The sequence below is a fragment of the Rhinolophus ferrumequinum genome, chromosome 20, assembly GCF_004115265.2.
Source record: "Rhinolophus ferrumequinum isolate MPI-CBG mRhiFer1 chromosome 20, mRhiFer1_v1.p, whole genome shotgun sequence".
NCBI classification, from domain to species: Eukaryota; Metazoa; Chordata; class Mammalia; order Chiroptera; family Rhinolophidae; genus Rhinolophus; species Rhinolophus ferrumequinum.
In genome coordinates this window covers 26670369-26694122 of record NC_046303.1, presented here as the reverse complement: position 1 = coordinate 26694122, position 23754 = coordinate 26670369, and the positions used below count along the sequence as shown (strand labels likewise).

The 23754-nt window shown below is 32.9% G+C and overlaps 1 protein-coding gene across 10 annotated transcripts in view; it reads left to right on the top strand.

Annotated features, from left to right (window-relative positions):
• Positions 1 to 23754, top strand: part of PHF14 (PHD finger protein 14) — a 175300-nt gene that overhangs the window by 73260 nt on the left and 78286 nt on the right. For 8 of the 10 annotated variants that reach the window (XM_033088431.1, XM_033088440.1, XM_033088430.1 and 5 more), the window contains exon 16: positions 25 to 146. In XM_033088431.1, coding sequence (XP_032944322.1) covers positions 25 to 146 — 122 coding nt within the window. Of the gene's footprint in view, positions 1 to 24; positions 147 to 724; positions 1025 to 23754 lie in introns of those variants that run through there. The other 2 variants (XM_033088434.1, XM_033088433.1) reach the window with 2 other exon arrangements.

The following is a 23754-nucleotide window of genomic DNA, read 5'->3' as shown; positions in this document are numbered from 1 at the left end:
TTTGTTTTGTCCCTGGTATGGCAGGAAAGAGTTCCTAGAGAGAGAAGACAAAGGCAATCTGTGTTACAAAAGAAGCCCAAGGCTGAAGATTTAAGAACTGAATGTGCAACTTGCAAGGGAACTGGAGACAATGAAAATCTAGTCAGGTAAGTTGCATGATGAGAGCTTATCTTTAGGGAATTAAGCTTCCATTTTCATCATTTTCTTATCACAGATATAATGGGGGGAAAAATCACAGCATAGGATTTTGCCTAAAATCTTATTTAGTGGAAATAGTACTTAAGAAGCAGATTTCATCCACTTATTAACCTGCCACACATGGTTATTCTCTGGACTTAGATGTAATAAAGAGTGATAATCTGTATTTTGAACAGAAGAGAATTTTCTTTTGACAAAAGAAATTGACAATACTCTGTATATAGAGGCCACAAAAACAATTTGATCCAAACACTTTTGTACTAGGATTATTATGTTTTATCTCATGAAACAATAATATTACTAAGTTCTATTAGCATATTATAAAACTTGAAGTTTATTAGCAATAATGGTAAGATACTTTTATTGACGAGATCCTTGACATTTATCAAAACAGAATGTGTTAAATGCTTCTCTCTTATGAAATAAAGAAAGATGAAAAGATGGCCTAGATAGATTTTTTTATTTGTTTTTTTGTTTTGTTTTCTTCTTTGTTTCTTTGTTTTGTTTTGGTACTTTTTTTTTTTAGCAGACATAATGCTAATCAGGAATTTCAGCTGATGTTGCACAGTGGCTATTCCTGATGGTCCAGACACTGCCAATTTTAGCCATTTGCCTCTTTTGCTGAGATGAAGAAATTACTCAAAGCCCTGGGTGAGATGGAGGAGTGGGTGGGTGAGCAAAGGAGATCTCATTTAAAAGAGGTATCACTCTTTCAAAGGATAGTGACAGAAATAATCTTTTAGTATGTTAGAGGAACTGATTTCTCTCAACAATTGTCTTTTGATAAACCCCTATTAAATTAACTGAGGGCACTGAAACTGTTTTATAAACAATAAATTCATAAAACATATATTAGTACTGTTATATGATTTTAAATATTTGCTTCCAAAATGATACAGTTTATTTGCCATTAAAATATAATTTCCATTTGTTTTAATTCCTCAAATAAAGGCATGCAGTTTTAAATTTTGTGAGTTTTTTTAACACTATCATTGAAGAAGATAATGAGAAAATTAAAATTCCAGTGAAGAAATACAAAGTGCTTCAACAAAGTTAAGAAATCTATAACATTTGGCCAGTGTTTTTTGAGTATCGTGAGAGCTCTCCTGGAGGTTAAATTCATTTAAATTTAAGACAAAGTAGTTCCAATATCAGAAGATATGTATGAACAATTTTGACCACAGTATAGTTATCTGATTTATATAAAAAAAATTTCCATGCATAAGCATAACATAATGGAGTACAGAAAACAACAAAAGAACAAAAATTAATAAACAAAAGGAAAAAACATAAAAACAATCTTGTATAGTGGACAAAAACTCATTCTGTAGGGAATTTCCTTGGGGTTGACAGTGGCATTGTCGGGCATGATTAATTTGAAACAATAGTTAAAAACTTGGAGAGCTGGTTCTCTTTTTAGTTATTTGAAATTAGAAATATCTACCCTCTTATTTATATTTTTTGTATAGTAGATTGATTTAGGACTTTTTGCTATAAGACCTGTACATTTTTACCAGATTTTTATTTATTTATATGGTCATGTATTTGAAAGAAAGAACCCAGGAGATAAATACAATTATTATATGAAAAAGTATTTTGTAACAAGAGCATCTTCAACATACATTTTTTAGTTGTCTTAAAAAAATAAGTATCATTTTTCTTCAATTCTTCATACGATTTTTGAATATTAGTGTTTTCTCTTGCTTATTTAATTAGCTTCTGTTATACATGTTTCATTTATTCAATTGCATTATTATAACACGTCTGTGTTTGGGATTTTGTGAAAGTCTTCTGGAAGGTAAAGATATTTTTGTTACTCTAAAACGATGGATATATAAAGTCTTCTTCCTTGATTTTGCCTTGTTATGAAGATAACATCACAGATTTTCTGCAAAGTTTTTAAAGAGGTAATGAAGAGGGACTTAAATATTTTATAAATACTATATATTAATGCTTTTGAGGACAAAATAAGCTGGATATAAAGCAATGCCATAAAATGTTTTTTGGTTATAATGTGACTGCTCTGTAAGGAAAAAACACATTAATTTTAAGCACTGTTGCTCTTGCGTTAAAGAGGAATTTTATGTAGAATTTAATGTGTTTAAAAAGGTAATCTTATAAGCTAATAGCTGCCATTTCCCTTAACATCTCTTTCATTTTGTAATTGGAACCATCGTTTGCAAATCCCCTAAAAAGTCCACACGTTTTTGATTAAGTTGCATCTTAAATATTGTGTACACATGCAATTTTTTTGTAACTTTAATTTTAAGACATTTCAAATTAGACTTTATTTTCCCTAAAGATATATTTCACTGCTTGGTCAGAGATACATTATATACTTATGATATATGTCTACTAGGTTCTCTTATAAAATTAAACTTCTTGGGTCATAATTTAATTAATAATCTTTTATTGAATATATTGTATTTATTTTCTCAAGTTCCTTTGAACAGATGTACATGACTCACTAGAACCTGCTGTTCAGCAGCGTTGATTTTGAAACCACACTTCTCTATGTAATTCAGGCTATATAAATTCCTTCTTAATTATTTTTCTGGATTTTTCAGCTATTTGTATATGTGTATATTGAATTTTCATAAAATCGCGTTCAGTTTATCAGATAACTGTTAATAGTGGGTTTCAACTATTGTTTTTTATTGTGCCTAAGTTTTCTTCAGGTCTTTGACAAGTAATTTAGTATTTCTGTGTCTCAGTTTTTCCCTTTTATTGTACATGATCAAAATCAGTCTCTGCTGCATTAGGGATTTTGTGAATAATTACGGAGTGAAAGTAAATTCTTTCTGAGTGAAATAGTAGGGCAATGATATTTAGTAATACAAAGGATACCAGGGGGTGCCAAAAAATGTACACAAGTGGATACTTTGGTCGACTTTCCTCAAGCAGTAGTTCGCCATAATCAGAAGTGTCTGGACCCTGATGGTAACCACTTTGAGCACCTCTTGTAATTGCAGAAGTCAAATGTGACTTGCATTCATCTTTTGTTATTGGTATATATTACTACAATTTTAGTAGTTTTCCTTCCTTAAAATGTGTATACATTTTTTTGGCACCCTCTGTATATATGTATGTGGACTCTGAAATACAGATTCCAATTGGTAAATATGTTCCAGTTATAATAAATGTTTATTTTTTAAATCTTTTAGAGAATGTGCATGCCCTGTTTTTGTATATAATTATTTTTAGAATATGGGGGACAAAAAAATTGAGTTTGTTGAAACATGTTCTCTAAAATGATTAGACTGAACTATTTCCACTAGACATGGAAAATATGAAAATTATCAAGGTCTTAAAGAGAACGATGATTTACAGTATCGTATGGACTTTTTAAAAAATAGTGCTTTTTTGCCATCTTTTTAAATTTAATTTAAAATTATCTAGGAAGTTTCCAATTAAAATATATTTCTTTGATATTTAGTGTAATTAAATGCTAAAGGACAAATTGAAACTCTGTCTTGAAATTATGAGTTTTTTTAGGTATTTATTTCTTAGTGATGGATTTTAGTAGTTTTCCTTCCTTAAAATGTGTATACATTTTTTTGGCACCCTCTGTATATATGTATGTGGACTCTGAAATACGGATTCCAATTGGTAAATATGTTCCAGTTATAATAAATGATGGATGTTCTTTGTTGGAGGTAGTTATGGGCCCACTTAGCGATATCTTATTTGTTTTTATTTCCACAGTTTCTGGCACATTTAATACTCAATAAATGCTTGATAATGAATGACTACTCCATATAAGTAAGAGCTGATTATTCTTTGCTGAATTAATACAAAACTTTTAATATTATATTTTATTCCTAGAACAAATTGGTCGCTAAATATTTGATGAAGATGTTTAAAAATGTAATCAAGGAGGATTGCTCTTTTTGTCACTAAAGAATAGTAGATGCATTTTTTTCTGTGTATTAGGTAAGGAAATAGGAACCACATATTTGAGATGAGTCGGTTAATCCATAAATGTAAAATAGAAATGAAGTGATTTCTCTCCTTGAACACATTTGATTTTCAAAAGATAGATTTTAGAGATAGGTGGGCCTTTCTTCTGCATAAGTCTTTATCAGGCTATCAAATTAGGAATAAGACCAAAGTTTTAGACCCCCAATTTTATCTTAACTGTGTAAACTCAATGTGACACATTTTCTTAACCTAATGGGAGATGAAGGAGAGAGAAAAGATTTTCCAAAAGTAAGGACCCTAGCATCTTTAATTTTATTTTGTATTGTAGCCATTATTCAGAATCATTGAAGGTAGGAAATGATCTATGAAGCAATTTCCCTGTTACAGTTAAATCCAAAGTATTAAATGCTTGCTGTATTCTCCTTATTTGAGTATATGGCAAATTATATAGTAATTGAACCATTTTGGTTACAAGATTTGGATGTCTGTTTAGCTCTTTTATTTATTTCACGTTTTAAACATCTGACTTCTGAGTTGCATTAAGGAACCATTGGCAAGATATTAAATCTTAACTTTTATGTAAAAGTCTTAATTTTTATATAAAAGGTAGACATAAAGTAGCATATCAAGATGTCTCAGAAGACATATGGACTTCCTGTACCTCTTAGCCTGAAGAAATAATGCTGCCTACCTCTTTTAACAGAGTTCACATCAAAAGGGAAGAAAAGCCTGGAATTCTAGATCCCAACTGATGAAGCATTAGAAATTATTTGAAAATTTAAACAAAGGAATATAATTATGACCTCTTTGAACCTTTTTCTTAGGTTTTTTTACACACACACCCACATATATATACCTTTATTTTTTTAATAACTGTTACAGAGTTGCTTTTCAAGGAAATTCTGATATGATTACCAAATAATCTCATCTAAATTTAAGTAAAAGTAAAATTCGTAAAATTAGGAACACCTATTTCTACCACATTTTGGAGTAATTAACATAATTATATCCCTAGTTTGATAAAATATTCATAAATTTCTAATTTGTTTAGCAGTCAATTGATTTTTATTTTGATATTTTTAAAAGAGAAATTACCTTATGAAGTCTATTTTAGTTTTGAAAACTTAATGTATTGTTATTTTTGAAAATCTGGTCATTTAATTGTATTAACTTTTTAAAAGCTATTAATTGAATCAGATCAATACCAGAAGTAAAATTCTATAAGAAAGCCAATATTTAATATACCAACAGTGCTAGAATGTGTAAAGAAATCAGCCCGAGCATTGATTATCAAATATGTTTTTCTTTCCTTTTTTATTAAATATAAATAGGAAAGAAAGCAAATATTACAACTATTTAAAGTCTTTTAAAATATTACCTTTGCTGATATGTTTTTAAGAATAGATATATTGATGAACTACAATCTTGGTAATTTGGATGAACAAAACAAACAAAAGTTAAGTAAAAAAAAAAATGGCGGTACCTAAATAGAAACTTAATCATATGTGCTTTGTTTCAGTGTTTTTAAATCCAGATTTTGTAAACTACATAGAATAACAACAATCCAACTAAGTTCCCTACAGTTGTAAATTTTAAAGTAATGATGAAGTGATGAAACAACCTGAAACAATTTCATGGAAATACTGCTTCCATTTGTTAACATTTATTTATAAATTGTTTGTCCAGTTTCCTAACATTTAGGTTGTCAGAGCAACATATGTACCTATTTGTTCAAGCTTAGAATATATAAGAAATAGTTTTAGAATTGGCAACCCAAACCACTGCAAAAAGTAAATCTACTAAATTCAGTAATGCGTGTGTATGTTAAAAGTTACATGCAATGATATGCATAAATGTTAAGTACAAATATTGGTGAATGTTAAGAAAAGCATGCATTCACATAACCCCCATTTCTATTACGATGTGGAATATTTTCATCATTCCTGAAAAGCTGAGTGCTTTCCCAGTGAGTCCTTCTCAAAGGCAACTACTTTTCTATATTTTTCACCATACGTTAGTTTTACCTTTTGTAGAATTTCACATAAACGGCATTTTTAGTTTTTATTTGATGTCTGCCATTTGAATGGGTGCTGAGGGAATCCCTCTGTGGTTTTAGTTTGCATTACCCTGATACATAATGATATCCAGCATATTTGTATGCACTCACTGGCTCTTTTTATGTATTTCTTTGTGAGCTAACTCTTTCTCATTTAAAAAAAAATTGAGTTGTATGTTTAGTATTGAATTGTAGGAGTTTTTAATGCTTTCTGGATGTGAGTCCTTTTACATATAGATTTTTCAAGCATATGCTCCTTATTTGTGGTTTGCCTATTTTTCTTAATGGTCTTATTTAAAGAACAAAAGAGACTAATTTTGCTGAAGTCAACTTAACAATATTTTCGTTTATGATTACTGCTTTTGTTTCCTGTCTAAGAATTCTTTGCCTAGGTCTAGGTCACAAAGATTATCTCCTTTATTTTCTTATATTATAGAAGTTCTATAATTTTAACTTTTATATTGAAATATGTGATTCATCTGAAATTAATTTTTGTTTATGGTCTCAGGTAGAGTTAAGGAAAGTTTATCATCCCGTTTGGGTTTCCAGTTTTCCAACATCATTTTGTTGAAATGCTTGCCTTACCACATTAAATTACTTTGGTGCCAGTGTTAAAAGTCAATTGACTTTTTAAGTGTGGGTCTAATTTCTAGATTTTGTATTTTTACCAACTAAGCTATGTATTTTTTCTACACCAGTACCAATTGTCTTGACAGTTGAGGCCTTAAGTAAGCTCTTTTGTTATTCCAGATCCTTTGCATTGCATGTAAGTGTCAGAAGCAGCTTGTCCGTTTTCAGTGAAAAAGAGAGAGCCTGGATATGATACCAAAAAAAAAACACAGGCAGCAACAACAAAAATAGATAAGTTGGATTTCATTCAAAGTGGAAAACTTGTGTGTATCAAAGGACAGTATTAACAGAGTGAAAAAGCAACCCACAAAATAGAAGAAATTATTTGCAAATCATATATCTGATAAGGGATTGATTATCCAGAGTACATAAAGAACTACAACTCATCATCAACAACAACAAAAAAACCTGATTAAAAATGAGCAAAGGACTTGAATAAACATTTCTCCAAAAAAAGATATCCAAAAGGCCAATAAGCACATGAAAAGATGTTCAACATAACTAATCATTAGGGAAATTCAAATCAAAACTACAATGAAACACCACTGCAAATCCATTAGAATGGTTATTAGAAAACAAAAATGAACAAAATAACAGATGTTGGTGAGGATGTGGACAAATTGGGAACCTTTGTACACTGTTGGTGGAATGGTAAATTGGTGCATCCACTATGGAAAACAGCCTGGTGGTTCCTCAAAAATTTAAATTAGAATTGCCATGTGGTTCAGCTATTTCACTTTTGGGAATATACCCAAGTAAATCGAAATCAGGGACTCAAAGAGATACTGTACATCCATGTTCATAGCAGCATTATTGGCAACAGCCAAAAGGTGGAAGCAGCCCAAGTGTCAATTGATGAATGAATGGATAATAAATAAAATATATACATATAATGGGATATTATTCATCCTTAAAAAGGAAGGAAATCCTGACATTCTGTGACGTGAATGAACCTTGAAGACCTTACGTTGAGTGAAATAAGTCAATCATAAAAGGATAAACATTGTATGATCCCATTTAATGTGAGGGAATTAGAATAGTAAAATTCATAGAGACAAAGTAGAATGGTGGTTGCCAGGGGCATGGTGACTGGGTAGTTCGTGTTTACTGGGTACAGAGGTACAGAGTTGTAGTTGGGGAAAATGAAAGCGTTCTTGAGATGGATGGTGGTAATGGTTGCACAACAGTATGAATGTACTTAATGCCTCCAAACTGTACACTTAACATGGTTAAAATGATAAATTGTATGTTACGTGTATTTAACCATATATATCTTTTAAAGCCTACTGGGATTATCATTAGCTTTGTGTTTGAATTTGGGGATCATTAACATCAATGTCTTCTAATCCATGAACTTGGTATATCTCTACATTTATTCAGTTATCTTTTTTTTCCTCATCAATGTTTTTGTAGTTTTCAACTGTAGAAGTATACATGTCTATTATTAAATGTATTCCAAAGTATTTAATGTTTTTTGATGCTATTGTATAGGAATTTTTTTAATTAAATTTTATTGGGGTGACAATTGTTAGTAAAGTTACATAGATTTCAGGTGTACAATTCTGTAACACATTGTCTATATATCACATTGTGTGTTCACCACTCAGAATCAGTTCTCCTTCCATCACCATATATTTTATCTCTTTTACCCTCATCTACCACTCCCCCTTTTCCCTTCCCCTCTGGTAACCACTAAACTATTGTCTGTGTCTATGAGTTTTTGTTTCTTCATTTGTTTGTCTTGTTCCTTTGTTGTTTTCAGTTTTATATCCCACATATCAGTGAAATCATATGGTTCTCTACTTTTTCTGTCTGGCTTATTTCGCGTATAGGAAAATTTTAAATAAAATTTTGAAATGTTTACGCAAGTGTCAAGAGCTGCCAGGTGTTGAGGTGGTCAGTTAGGACCACAAACCAAACTGAAAATTACAGATAAAATTACTTATTTATTGCAATAGCATAGGCAAGAAGCCAAACAGGAATGGTTGCTGGCTCCCCAAATGTTACATTTTTCCCTACTAAAGAGCACTGGGTATGGGTCAGATGGATCACTGCAGACATTGGGTGGGGTGTGGGACATTCATGTCCCAGTTGACAGGTCCTAAACAAAAAGCTGTTGCTGTTTTATGGACCCAGGGGATGGGAGGGAAGGAGAGGAAGAAGGGCTAGAAAATCAAAAAGTACTGAGTCAATGGATAAAAGTTTCTTTAAGACCCCTCAATAAGGAGACCTTGGCAGAGGTGCATGAGAAATACTTTAGTCTAGCTCCTCCTTCCCCTGCATAAGGAGGCCTCAAAAGTTGTACCAACCTTGTAATCCTGGGATAAACTTCTCCTGGTCATGAGGAGTTGTTTCTTTTATATATTTTTGGAATTCATTTTCTGGTAAGGGTTTTGTGTCTCTATTCATGAAAGTATTGTTCTGTTTTTTTTTGTCTTTTTTTTGTCTTGTAAAGTATCAGGTTTTGTTATGAGGTTATACTGGCCTTCTAAAAGGCCTTAGATAGTGTTCCTCTCTCTCTTTTTTTAAAGCATTTGTTTAAGATTGATATTATTTCTTCATTGAATTTTTGTTGAATTCCTCAGTAAAACCATCTGGACTAGAGTTTTCTTTGTTGGAAGCTTAAAAATTAATTCAATTTTTAAAATAGATACAGAGCTATAGAATTTTTTTTTTTGTCTTGTAAGATGTTTTTCAAAGAATTTATTCATTTCATCTCAGTCATACTTATCACTTGAGTCATACTTATCACTTGAGTGCACCATAACTATTTGCTTAATGCTTTCTGCTTCCTATAATATTTTGGATCATATTTTCTTCTTCCCTTTAAGAATAGATTAGTATTTACTTCTTTCATGTATCCTTCCTGATGGATATGATCACATGATGACCATTTTCTTGGTTTGATGGCCCTTGAGTCCCACATAAAATCCTACATTATGCTGTCATCCACTTGCTTAGAAATCATCTACGAATTATTTTTATTTTCCACTAAATAAGGGCAGATACTTGGTCTTCCATTTATTCGTGATGGTTTTCAAAGTCTAATAAAATCTGGCGCAGGCAGTAAATTCAGAATAAATGCTTGTTAAATTATTTACTGATGCATTGCTTGATCTGTACACATTTGTAGCTTTATACACTTGTTCATAATCTCTTTAAGGGCAGAGACATTAAATAGTTCCTGATTGATTTGTTTTATTTTTTAATTTAAAAACATTTAAATTATGTGTTTTATTTTAAAAACAAACTTAAAAATAGTATATACATGTTGTAATCAAACAAAAACCAGTAGGTACATAATGGCTTTTGTTCACTGATGATTACTTCACTGAGTTTGGAGATCTCAGCTAGTCCAGCCTTTTCACTTGCCAGTTCTGTAATTTTCGGCAAGTCACTTACTCTCTGTAGATCTCAGTTTTGTTATTTTAGGGGAGGGCCTTAGGCTGTATCATCTTTGATGTCTAACATACTAGCTCTGATGTTCAGATTATGTGATATTCCAAGTTCCCAAATCTACCCTGCCTATTTGTTTACGTTCCATCCACAGGCTTTCCTGTAAACACATACATACTCTGAGCAGAATGTCTATCTAGGTTACTCTAACTATGTATAATGTGATTATTATTTTTTTTTGATTAAGTTTCTTAGAGTGGAAGCGGTTTTCCAGTTGCCCTGTCTCTCATTTAGCTACCAAGGAATGGAAAATAAGTCATATTAAAACACCTACTTCCTTTGATAAGTAACAAATATTTCTTTTTTAAACAGCAACCAGAGATCTAATGTTCATACCATAAAAATTTAAAATTTACAACTAGATTTCTAATGATTTTTAATAAAATCATTATATAGATTTTATATAATTGTTCAGTTATCACTGCAACCCAATATTAGAGTGTTTCCATCACCTCAAAAAGTGCTGTGCCTGGAGAAAGAGGGAGAGAGAGAGAGAGAGAGAGAGAGAGAGAGAGAGAGAGAGAGAGAGAGAGAGAGAGAACAAAGATATTAGAGAAGATGAATCAATTAGATCCTAGAGTAAAGAAGTGAATTGAAGTGAGGGTTAATTTCAGGTTGAAGTTCCTAGTGAAACAGAATGTTTCTTAAGAAATGTGCAATAAATGGACATTTATAAGAATGCCAGAATAGATAAAATTTTACTTGTTCCTGGGTACTTCTTAGATCAATTTACTAATTTATAAAAGAAAAATGTATTTGTATCTACAAATGTATATGCATTGAGTTCCTCCTAAGTGAAACCAAAATTTAAGTGGAGTGCAGATTCTTAATATTAAGTGAATTTGGAATAATAATAAACAGCAGGAAAAAGAAAAAAAAAGTGCTGTGCGTGATTAACCTAAAAGTATGGAAAGAAAATGGATAATAGAAATGATATTGTCATTTTTGGAGTTTGGACATTGATCAACTTTTGGAAGTCAGAACTCTTATTTTTCCCGTAGGATTAGTTTACATATCAGGCAGAATTTTAACTGACTAAGAGTTATCACTGTCTTTTGAGAAAAAAACGAAAACTACATAAAACTGTATGTCTGTTTGACAACCAAAAACAAGCATGAAAATTAAAAAGAGAAACATTAAGACACACAAAAAAAGTGCTGTGCCTGTTTATTGTCAATCCTACCTGCCACCCATAGCCCCAGGCAACCACTGCGCATGTTCTTTTGTCACTGGCTCCCCATAGCCTATTCCTTTCCTGGTTTTGCATCTTAATATTACTATTAAACATGTTTCTGGTTATGTGTAAATTAGATTTTTTTTTCCAAAAAATTTTAATGCACTAAAGGCCACAGAGATTCTTTGCTTGACCAAACTGTAGTCAGTTTCCTGAACCTCTAATCCTGGGCTCATACATCTGTAAAAGCTAGTTTTAGCATGAACCCTGCTAAGTCAGTTTAACCAGAATCCCTGACCCTTGATATCTGATCACCCTAGATATCAGACCATGTTTTGCAAAGCCCACCTTTCCCCAGGTGATGCCTAATAAGTAACCCGGCCTGTCTTCAGCAAGAGTCCTATTAGGTCTGTTTAGCCAGAATCCCCTTACCCCTGTTGTTTACTCTTAGTAATTTTCCATCCACTGATCCCCACCCTGCTTTTTGGCTATAAATTCCCATTTGCTCATGCTGTATTCAGAGTTCAGCCCAATCTCTCTTCCACTGTAAAAATCCCATTGTAGTGGTCCCATTAACTATCATGGTTCTGAATAGTCTGCTTTACTGTCTTTAACAAGTGTCATGGATTTTGTTTTTCAACAAAGAAACGTCTAATGAAAGAAATACTGAAGTCAATTTTGAAATGTGAAAAAATTATCCTATTTCTTCAACTCAATATTTTTAACATTAGTTACTGTTTTTAAAGAAGCCTGCTAAAATTACGGGAAGAGCCTAAATTTTACTAAATGTTAAAGTCTTTCTACATGTTTGGAGACACACGTATAATGAATGATTAAGCGTGAGGATTTATACCTAATCAGTTGGGTTTGAAACCTGTGTCTGTCATTTGTGAGGTCTGCCTTTTTTGTGGCTCAGTTTTCTTATCTGTAAAACGGCAATAATCAATAGTAGCTACCCCATACTTCGTTGGAGGATTCAATGAGATAAATACACAGTAGTTACGGAAACGTAAATGCTCGACATGCAAACAACAACTGTAATAGAACACTCATATAATGCTTACTAGGCAGCAGGTACCTTATGTATTCATCGTCATTTCATCCTTAGAACTACCCTGGAGGCAAGCACTTCGATTGTCTCCATTGAATGAGGAACCTAAGACATAAAGAGCTCAAGTAACTTCCCAAAAGTTGGACAGCAACAACGTGGTAGAACTATATCTAAATTCAGGGAGTCCACCTCCAGATCCCACACTCTTCACCCCGTTGTCTCAGTGTAATTTACATTTCAGCTTCCTAGCTGGACAGACTTGTCTGGCAAATGTATTTGGTGCAGGCTAGGCTAAATGATGACATCACTTTCATGATCCTAGCTGATGTTTTCATTGTACGGTTGCCAAGACTATATGTGTTATACAGTCTTGAGATTTAATTGCTATAATCTCTATTCTATCCATACTATTCAATTTCTTTGATAGTAAAAGGATTTACTAAAATATACCAACTACTTTTCCTTTTTAACCTTAGATGTTATCAAATTATTCTTTATATTTTATATTGAATGAGGATCATAGCACTAATAATGGATGTAATCTTTGTAGATGTTATATCTGGGGTATTTGTTTTTAAGGAAATAACTTAGTCCTTTTGGGGGGATAAGATTACATCTTTTTCAGATAATTTTAAGATATGTTAATATCTAAAGGGCATATGAATAAATATGTTTACATTTTATTTATGTTGTATATATACATATTAAAATGGTATGTATCGTGTTTCCCCAAAAATAAGACTTAGCCAGACAATCAGCTCTAATGCGCCTTTTAAAGCAAAAATTAATATAAGACCCGGTCTTAAATTATATTACATTATATAAGACCGAGTCTTATAGTAAAATAAGACCGGGTCTTATATTAATTTTTGCTCCAAAAGACGCAGTGGAGCTGACTGTCCGACTAGGTCTTATTTTTGGGGAAACATGGTATGTACATATTTAATTCTCATACATAATACATACATTTAATATTATACTATACATATTAATTAAAGTTGCTGTTTGTGAAAATCTGTGATGCCAGCTATATTTTTACTTTTTTGGTCAATAGTAATTTTAATTGTGGTCATCTATTTACTAACTGCTTTTGTATGTTAGTAAATATGTCTTGTCTTAAAGAACAACACATTATTATTGTAATTGTAGATTGAAGAAATCCCTGAATATACAGGCAAAATGACGTGTAAGTTTAGAGAGGTGAGTATTTGTAATAACTGTCAGTTTTACAAAAAAAAAGCACGGTCACAAGCACAGTATTTGTATTTTGTGATTAAATTTGGAGACAATATAACTGGCATACAGTCAGCCTCTGGATTACCTGTGATCTGAGGGGTTTTTCTTTTTCTTTTTTTTTTTTTTTTTGAGAGGAGGGGTTTAAATGAGTAGAATAATACAAAATAATAGACAAAGAATTGCAGTCATTTGAAATTTAGTAAGCGTAACCAATAAGAACATTGTCTTTTCAGAATCTTCATAAAATAAATATCAGTTTGTTCCTTAGTTGAGTTTTATATCAAGTCAATTCTTTCTTCAGCATACATGAAACTTAGAGATACATAACCTCAGAATTACATAAACTTAGGGTGATGTTCAGGTTTTAAAGTGTGTGTGTGTATGTGTGTAAAACTGATATTTGAACAGAAATGTTTCACATTTTCTATTTTATGATTAAGAATAGAGAAGAGAAGCTATCAAACCCCATTTTTCCCTCATTTCACCTTATTTACTTACTCTCTAGGTGTGGTATTTATCATTAGTGTAACTAATTTTCCACTTAATATTGTTGATATATGGAGAGGTTGTTAAGGAGGAAAATCGTGATGATAATTTTCTCATTAAGGAACAATCTCTCTCTCTCTCTCTTTCTCTCTCTCTCTCTCTCTCTCTCTCGCAATGGTAGTGCATTTACTATTTATCTTAATAGGCTGAAAAAGTGAGCCTCCCTTGAAAACTTAAATAACTAACCAGGAAAAATGGTGGGGAGGGCATAGGGCTGAAATTAAGAGGTTTGAATTTTAGGTAAGCCTCTGCCAACAAGAGGCTGTGTCATCATGATGAATGCAGGTAACTTTTATGGGAAACAGTTATTTCATTCATAAAATGAGCAATGTATTAGATCAATTTGACTATCCCCTTTAATTTTTACAAACTATGATTTTATAATATAATAGGAATGAAGACGAGAAAGAAATTTGAAAATGAAAAATATTTACGTGTAAGAAATTCTGAATAATTTATAGCGTAAATTATAGCAGCTCCCACCAACAGTGCTATTTTTAATTGTATTGTTAGCCCATAATATTTTTCTAATTTCAGTTACATATTTTATAGGTCATAGCCTACCAAAAATATGTGAGTTAATTGTAAAGCAACCACTTTTTTTTTTTTTTTTTACACTAATTGAGGCATAGGTTTGTGAGGAATTCTTTATAGTAGAAAATATTTTTTTTTTAATCTGAAAAGGTTTGTTTTCTTAATTCTATGAAACAAAATGTTATAGATTGAACTTTTAAACAGGCTCAAATATATTTGTAGATAATGATATTTTTATCTGGGTAAGTATTTATAGCATTTTTCAAATTTACTCTCACTTTACAGCTCTCAATTGTTTTGCATGTATGATATATATTTTTTTCATTTTAATTTTTAAGAATTTTTCTTTTAATTCTCAATTAATTTTAATCCTTTTTTGTGAAACTGTTTCAAGGAGCATTTATATTCTGAAATGGAATGAATTAAGATTATCAATTTCTGAATTTGCTCTTCCTATTACAATGTATTTCATAGGATTTAAAACTAAATATAGTATATTTTTGTGCAACAACAGGCTCCCATTGAAAGGGGTTTCCTCTAATTCTGCTTTCATGTTCTGGACTGACCTCATGTAATAATTGAGAAAATACATCATCAAAAATTAGGCTGACATTGTGAGATGACTTGGTAGCTGACTTTTCCCATTGCACATAAACAGCACACTTATTCTAAATCACAGTATCACTTTCAGCCAGAGAACCACTAAAATCACTGCACTGTAGTTTCCTGAAAATGCCATAATCCTTCAAATGCCACATTAAACCAAGAGAGAAAACCATCAGTAGTGCCTACACGGTTACGTAGAAGAATGAGCCATGAACCAAGTGAAGAGATGTTCTGGAAGAACAGTAACCTTTCCCTTGATGTGTGCATTTCCCATTACATTTTTGACACAAAATGTTGCAAAATGATTTAATGGTGGCATTTTGTTTTGCTGACTCCTTTTTTTCATTAAAAAGAAACCAAAGTTAGGATAGGAATGTAGGGGAAGAGTGACCAAGCACTGAATTCTATTATAGGAATCTGTTTTCAAAATGAATAAAATATTTTAGGAACATGGCTTTTCCCCTTTACATTGTATGTTAACTGATATACAAATCATTTAGTCCTATTATATCTTCACAGCGATGTTATTTGTTCTCTAAAGATAATATTTTTTTCTTCCATTGCCTGCCTTTTCTTTTTTCCTTCTAATAATCCCTGATCATAAATGACACGTCAATAAATCAGGAAAGCTTTGTTTAGTAATTACGTAGACCTCACCTATTATTACATGTAACCCAGAAATGGTCCTACTTTTTATTGTCACTTTGGATTATATCACTAGAGCTGATTATACAAGGTAACAAAGTACCAATAGACTCAGAGGTCTAAAAGATCAATGTCTGTTAACTTCGGCAGGCTACATTTCTATTGGAAATGAAGTCATAAAGTTGTCCCACATAAAACTAATACAAGTTTATTTACACCTATGAAAACATGCTGAGAAAGAAAAAGTATATTGCCAAAATATAGTTTGTAAGATTTTGCACCATTAGGTTCTCAGTTTGGCTGTTGATATGGAGTGTCTGGGTATGGACTCTGTCACACAATTATTTTAAAAACAAAAATGAAAAACTCTAGGATTTATTTACGCATTCATATTTCTTAGAATCGCACTTAAAAATGCGTCAGATAGTGTTTGACTAAACACTTCTTTGGTGCCTCCCTATTCCCAGTATTATAGGAATAGTCATAAAAGGTGCAATATCAATTAAAGGAATGAAACTTTAACTTGGAATTTCTGAGTCCTTTCTTTTTCCCCAACTGACTACCTTTTTCTTTTTTTTTTCCTGACTACCTTTTTCAGTGGGAGACTTTATCACTCTTTATGAACTCTAAGTGTGGATTAAATTTAGTTTCCTAAGAAACATTAACTCTGCTGCTTTTTCTTCCAAATGTCACAAGATGGAAAGGTTTACTTTGAGTTCAATTCTTTATCTTCATTTTATTTAATTCCTTACAAAAACTGTTATCTAGATCAAAAGAACTCATCAGGACAATATGCAGTATGGATATATATGCCTACGTTTTAAAATGAAAATGACTTAATGCCTTTGTTAGTGATATAATTTAAGTGTGCCTGCAGAGCTAGTTACTTCTTCCTTCCTCTCTCTTTTTTTTTCCTTACCTCCCCCAAAATCCCCCCACCTCCATATCCCCAGTCAGTCTACTCACTCACTCATATCATCTGGTCATCATGACCAGCAAGTCATAGAAATGTGTTCCATAGAAATAATGTTTTCCCAAGAATTTCACATAGTGGGTCCTCTCAGTGTAGGATTAAAAGAGTAGCGATAGCCAGTAAAACCAGAAGGGCTGTAAAAGAATGGGTAGGTTTAAGTAAGTAAGGAAGAATGGAGCAAGGCATTCCAGAAGAGACGACAGGCTCTATGAGCATAGCCAGGAAGATGGGAGGTTCTTTTATGGCAATAGGTAAATTCAAGCAGAGAATATGGAGAATTATTTGACCTAAAACAGCACGATTTTAGGTCAAATTATGTCAAATTTAAATTTGCAATTGTCTATTTGGAGTGTAATGTTACATAAGTGAGAAATAGAAAGATTTTATAAGATGCTATTTTCACAACTATTACTATTTGCTAAAAATGTGGTTAAAAATAATTACAAAAATTAAACTTCAAAATGTTCACAAAGAAATTAAATTCACACACACACACACGCATATATTCTGGAAAAAAATAAAAACCATTAGTAAAACTAATATTCTGGCATGTACAGATAGCTTTTGATTTTAAAGATAATGGCATACTGGGTGAGAACACATTTGTTAACGTACTGGATTGATTTTTTTTAAACCAAAGCAATGTATATCGTTTGTCATCATTTAAGTAACAAATGTATAAAGGAATTTTATTTTCTCTCTACTTACTCTAAACCCTTCCCCTTTGAGATAATGGGCATTAATTACAGTTTAGTGTGTAATCATCCATACGTCTAAGTACAAACAAAATATTCAGGGCCCACTGACTGCCTCCTCCCTCCCTCCGTCTTTCCCTCTTTTTGTTGTCTCTATTATAGATGTTACTCTGAAAACTTTTTTGGAAAAAAAACTTGAGAGCACATAGTAAAATTTTTCAACAAATATAGAACTAAACCAGTCTTTTAAGTAGCTACAAAGTATATCATATTGTGGATGTACCATAATTTATTGTAGTATTTCCCTATTGATGAAAATCATTTTTCTGTTTGATTTCTATCCCAAAGTGAGTTTGCTAGGACAAATTATGTGTGTGTTATTACATGTATTATTATCTGAAAATTAAATTACCAATTTCAGAATTTATCATCCCTCTCCAAAATAATACTTTCATTATGATATTTAATTCCGTCCTAGGAAAGGACATGCTGTTATTTAACCCAAGTTTGTTTTATCGTAAAGATCTGTTATTAGGTTGGTGCAAAAGTAATTGCAGTTTTTGCAGTTATTTTTAACCTGTTAAACCACAATTACTTTTGCGCCAACCTAATACATATTTCTCTGGTGAAAGAAAGTGAGAGAAATAAATATAGAAAATTATTAAAAAGTGAATAACCCAGTTTCTTCAGCCTTTTTTTCCATAGGTACTCTATCAGTTGTTTAATTCTTTATGGTTTTCCTTTGAACCGTATATGAATACTCTGGAAACATTTTCTTTTTTTATGAGATACTTAATATATGTCTGTGTTCTGAAAATAGGCAATTTGAGAGAAGCATTATGGGTGAAGAGAAGAGTGATAAATCAGGTTGATTATTACCTCATGACTATACTATTAAAAATGTAACCATATAATGTGACTTTAGTTTAAAATGGTTTATGCATTCTGTGTATGTCATTTTTTTAGCACAAAAAGATGCATGAAGACAAGAACTCTTAAGTGTGATTTAGTTCATAAAGAGGCAACCACTTGAGCACTGTGAGAATTAGGAGATTGAACTACATAAAAGTAACTCTTTAAGTGTGTTCTGTCCAAATAATAGCAATCATAGGAGTTCTGCTTTGAATGAAACTGTTAGGCACTCCTGTAACACTCAGCAAATCAGATGGACACGAACAGCTGCACCAGGAAGATAGGCCTGGGAAAGACTAAATCAATGGGATTCTGTCACATCCACGTGAAACTACATCAGTCAATAACTTTCCTTTTAAGTGACTGAAATCTTTCAGACCCAATTTTCTCCTGTCAGGTTACTCATTTGTGTCAATTATTAAAGAATTGAAAAATTGCCTGATTATATCAGGGACCTTGTTGTGACATGGCCTGTAAGGGTAGATCTTTTTTAGAAGTGGAGTTGAGTTTCATGTAGAGCATTGAGCACAATGACCAAAGATTTCTTTGTTCTTTTGAAGCTTTCATTTGTAACAAAATTATAGAATCTATTTTCCCCCTATTTTTTAAAAAATAAGGTTCCTGTGTTTATTCTCATCAAATTTATTTTTCTAATCGATTCCATATTCATTAAAGATATTACAATCCATTCATTCATCAAATTGTTATATGGAGGGTATATAAGAGACATAAGAATGTAGAGGATCAAGGGAATATTTCTAAAAGGAGGAAGGAGAAATCCTCATATTAAACCAACGTGACATTTGAGTTAGATCTTGAAATATGAGCAGGTTTCAGAAGATTAATATGGAAGGTAGCAAATCCTTCAAAAGAATGACTGAGTGTGGAAAAAGGCACAGGGTGTGATCGTTGGAGTTGTGTGTGATGCCGGTTTAAGGCAGATTGCTGTCTGGATTCAGGCTAATGATTTTAAGAGTCCTAATGGAGATTCGTTGAAGGCAAGAGATGATAGAGATAGTGCTTTAGAAGATTGATACTGTGGTGGTCTGTGTGATGAGTGAAAGAGAAGCTAGAGGTAGACCAGTTTGGGGGCTAGGAATCTAGACTGATGGAAAAATAAGTGGAAAGATTCAGGAGACATAAATTCACCCTAGAAGTTGTAGCAGATAACTAATTAAAAGGGGGAGACTAATTAAAAGGAAGAAAGAATGTTAAACCAAACTGGGTGACTTTAATATAACTACAGGTTTTCCTTGCTATGTATCTGACAGTAGAGTATTCCCGTGAAATCTTATAAGCTGAAATGGTGTAAAGCGAAGAAGCAATTGCCATTAATTTTTATGGAAAAATTTTTGAGCATTCCGAGACCCAAAAAGAATCTACTAAATCATACTAAATAACACATAAAACCTAAAATAACACTAACATAAAAGCAGACATGATATAACTACAAAGCTGTATTAGGTAGAAATAACGTACGTACAGAGTAGCCTCACTGGAAGGCTGAGAGGTAGTGATGATGGCGTTAGGCTGAGGTGATCGAGGCTGGGGTGTTAGGAGGTGCAGGAGACGGGCGGGTAGGAAAAAGAGAGGAAGAAGGTCATCTATTAACATCTCAATGTCGTGTGAATCCATCAGGGCGGACATGTCACTACGTCTCCCTACAGCTGCTATGTCTGCCTGACTTGATGTCGAAAGTCAAGGTTCGTCATTTGTGTGGTTGATATGGGAGGCTTGAAACATGACAGTATGCTTGACTTCTTTGTCTCATGCACTTTTCTGTCATATAGTTCTTTGTATGCACTCAAAACATCCTGAAAACCTGCCCTAAACCTATGTCCCCTTTCAGAAACTCAGTACTTTGGCGGATGCAGGAAAGTTCAATGCATGCCCATCGTCCTTATTTTGTTCACCATGATCAAAACCCTTAATTACATCCAGTTTTACGCTACGCGTAACATCCTTAGGAGCTCTTTTAGGCTTTTCTGATACCTTAGAACACGTCTAACTAACGGATACACAAAGTAAATCAAGGTAAAGCACAGATGCTCACAGATATGGTTCAATTATAGTGGCTTGAGGCTGAGATGCTGAGATAGTCCTTCTCTGGAAAGGAGCTTGTGGGGTCCACTCACTGCTCTGGTGCACGCTGCCTCTATAACAGTTCACTACAAAACAAACGCTGAATGCTATTTTTGCTTTTCACCTTTTTGTAAAAACAAAAATTATCTCTAGATTTCTTTCAGTTAGTGAAAACAGGTACTAATGTAGGTCTTTTCCTAAAAGCGAAGTGACGTAACACGAACTTTCGAAACGCGGGGGGCTACCTGTAATTGATACGTGTAACAGAAAGATGAGTAGTTATATTTATTTATACAATAAGTAAATAGCACCAAAGGGGATTGTGAAGTTTCTTTTTAGAACTGTCGAATTAGAAATTTCTGGAATGTATTTAAAGTTTGGGATTATAAACATATGTATTTAAAGTTATGAGACATAAATATAGAATGGAATCAAACCCTGGAAATAGATTTGGTAACTTACAGATTCGTTCTGTGCAACTCAAGTATCCAAACCTAACTTTTCTAGCTTTAAATAAATGTGTCTCTGAGTAGTTACTGAAGGTCTGGTAGGACATCATCATATTCTGTAAGAATGGAGGAACTGAAAGCCTTTGGGTAATTTAATTACCAAGTAGGAGATCCTCAAGATGAGACTGCTTAATACTCTGTGAGGTTTTTTAAAGCTTTGTTTTAGTGACCAGAATATCTTTGTGTGTAAATAATGTCTGTCTGTGCGTATTTGTGAAGTTGTAGAACTTTGTAGTTTTTCTCCTACCACTCTCCCCTGACCCCACCATCACCACCACTTTCTTTTTACCTTTTGTTTCCATGCCTCTTTGTGGTGCCTTCTACCAGCTGAGTTTTCTCTACTTTCAACAGTGCTTCTTAATCCTGAGGATATATTTAAATCATCTGGCAGTGTTATTAAACCACAGAGTTTCTGTTTCAGACGTTCTGGGGCGGTGCCCAAGAATTTGTATTTCTATCAAGTTCTCAGTTAATGCTGATTCTCATCGTTTGGGGATCATACTTTGAGAACTACTTCTTTATTCCAGAAGCCCTTTAGCGAAAGCCCGAAAATAGTGGTTCTCAGCTTGGCTACGGACGCAAATCACATGTAGAAAGAATCACAAACAAAAACAAAATCAAAAAAGAAACATTCTTGGAGATTCCGAATCAGAGTTTCTAAATCTATGGGGTGGAGTTTGGGCACCTGCGGTTTTACCAAGATCTACAGGTATCAGGTAGAGGTTCTACCTAGTTACCTAAGGCAGTTCTCTCTCAGGCCCTCAGATTCACCCTTTCATTATACTAAGTTTCGACTGTTTGGCAAAGATTTTAGAAAAGCAATCAGCAAATAATTATTGTATATTCAATTTGCACCTGATGCTAGACTTGGTTCCAGAGACATAGAGGGAACATAGGGATGGTACCTCAGAGTTTAAACCTTCCTGCCTTTTTTGCACATGGTCACATATTTACTGATATAAACCCAAATGAGGTGGTCTTTCTGAACTCTCTATACTGGAACTGCGCTTAGGTAGGGACCTCATAAGACCAAGAACCCCTTTCACTGCTATCGGAACTCATCATTGACTCTTAGAGTTTTTAGGGAAGAGACACAGTTCTCTTCACCAAAATGGTACTATATAATAAAATGTTGAAGGAGGTATACAGAGATTCTAGGAATCATTTAAAGCTCTGCATACAAAAAGACACCAGTTAAAAAAGGGTTTTTCCCTCGTGGTGACCCATGAACCAGACTGGCAATAGCAGTGGCTCTAGACAGCTCCAAAATAGGGCAGTATCTGACGATATCTCTTAAACACCAAGACCTAACACTTAAGATTTCTGGTTTTACTATCGTCAGAAGGTGCCATAAAGTGTTGCCCAACAAAACGTTCAGGTTTTAGACTCTAAACTTTTAATTTCTCTTGTGACTTTCTCTTTAACTCAGGGGTTACTTAGAAGTGTGTTGTTTCATTTTCAAATGTTTGTAGGATTTCCCATATATCTTTCCATTAATGATTTCTAATTTAATTCCACTGTGGTCAAAGACATATTTTATATGATTTTAGTTCTTTGACACTCATTGAGGTTTGTTTTATGGTCCGGAATATGGTCTGGTTCTACATGCACTTGAATAAAATGCATATCCATCTGTTGTTGAGTAGAATATCCTATAAAAATAAGTGGATCGTGTTCAGGTGTTTTTATATATACTTATTTTCTGTCGACTTGTGCTATTAATTACTCAAAGAGGAGTATTAACGTCTCCAACTATAACTGTAGATTTGTATATATCACAATAGCTTTATATTTATAATTATATATGACATATTCACACAGATATGCACACACAGACACACACAGCCCATTTTTAAAGTGGATAGTATTTCTGGTAGACAGTATATCATTGAAATTTGCTATTTTATTCAGTCTGACAAGCTTAATCTTGCAACTGGTTTGATCACATTACTCAGAGTTAATGTAATTATTGATATAATTGGGTTTAAATCTACCATCTTGGTATTTTCTGTTTATTCCATCTGTTCTTTGTTCCCTTTCCCCTCTTTTTCTGCCTATTTTTGCGTTGAGTATTTTTTTGTGATTCCATTTTATCTAAATTATTGTCATTATTTAGACCTCTTTTTAAGACTTTTTAGTAGTTAGTTACCCTACATTTCGTTAATGTGTCACTGACTCCCTTCCAATATTATTTTACTACTTCACCAGTAGTATAAGAACCTTAAAACACACACGTAATGCCAGAGGCAGAGTTAAGGCCAGCTCTGTTCTCAACTGAAAGTCTTCCTTCTCTTCACATTCTCCAAGTTACTGTTTCTCCCATTGTATGGAACTCAGCAACTTGTTCAATATCATTGCTCTAAATAAGAACCAAAGAAGTGTACACACTCCCAAATCTTGGCATGTTTGTCTCTTCCTCTCTTTCTTTCTATCTGGTATTCTTCTCCTTGGTTTTTCCCTACCCTGAGCTCTTAAAGGTGCCACGATGAAAAATGAAGACTAACATTTAAATTTAAAGGGAAAGGTAGGG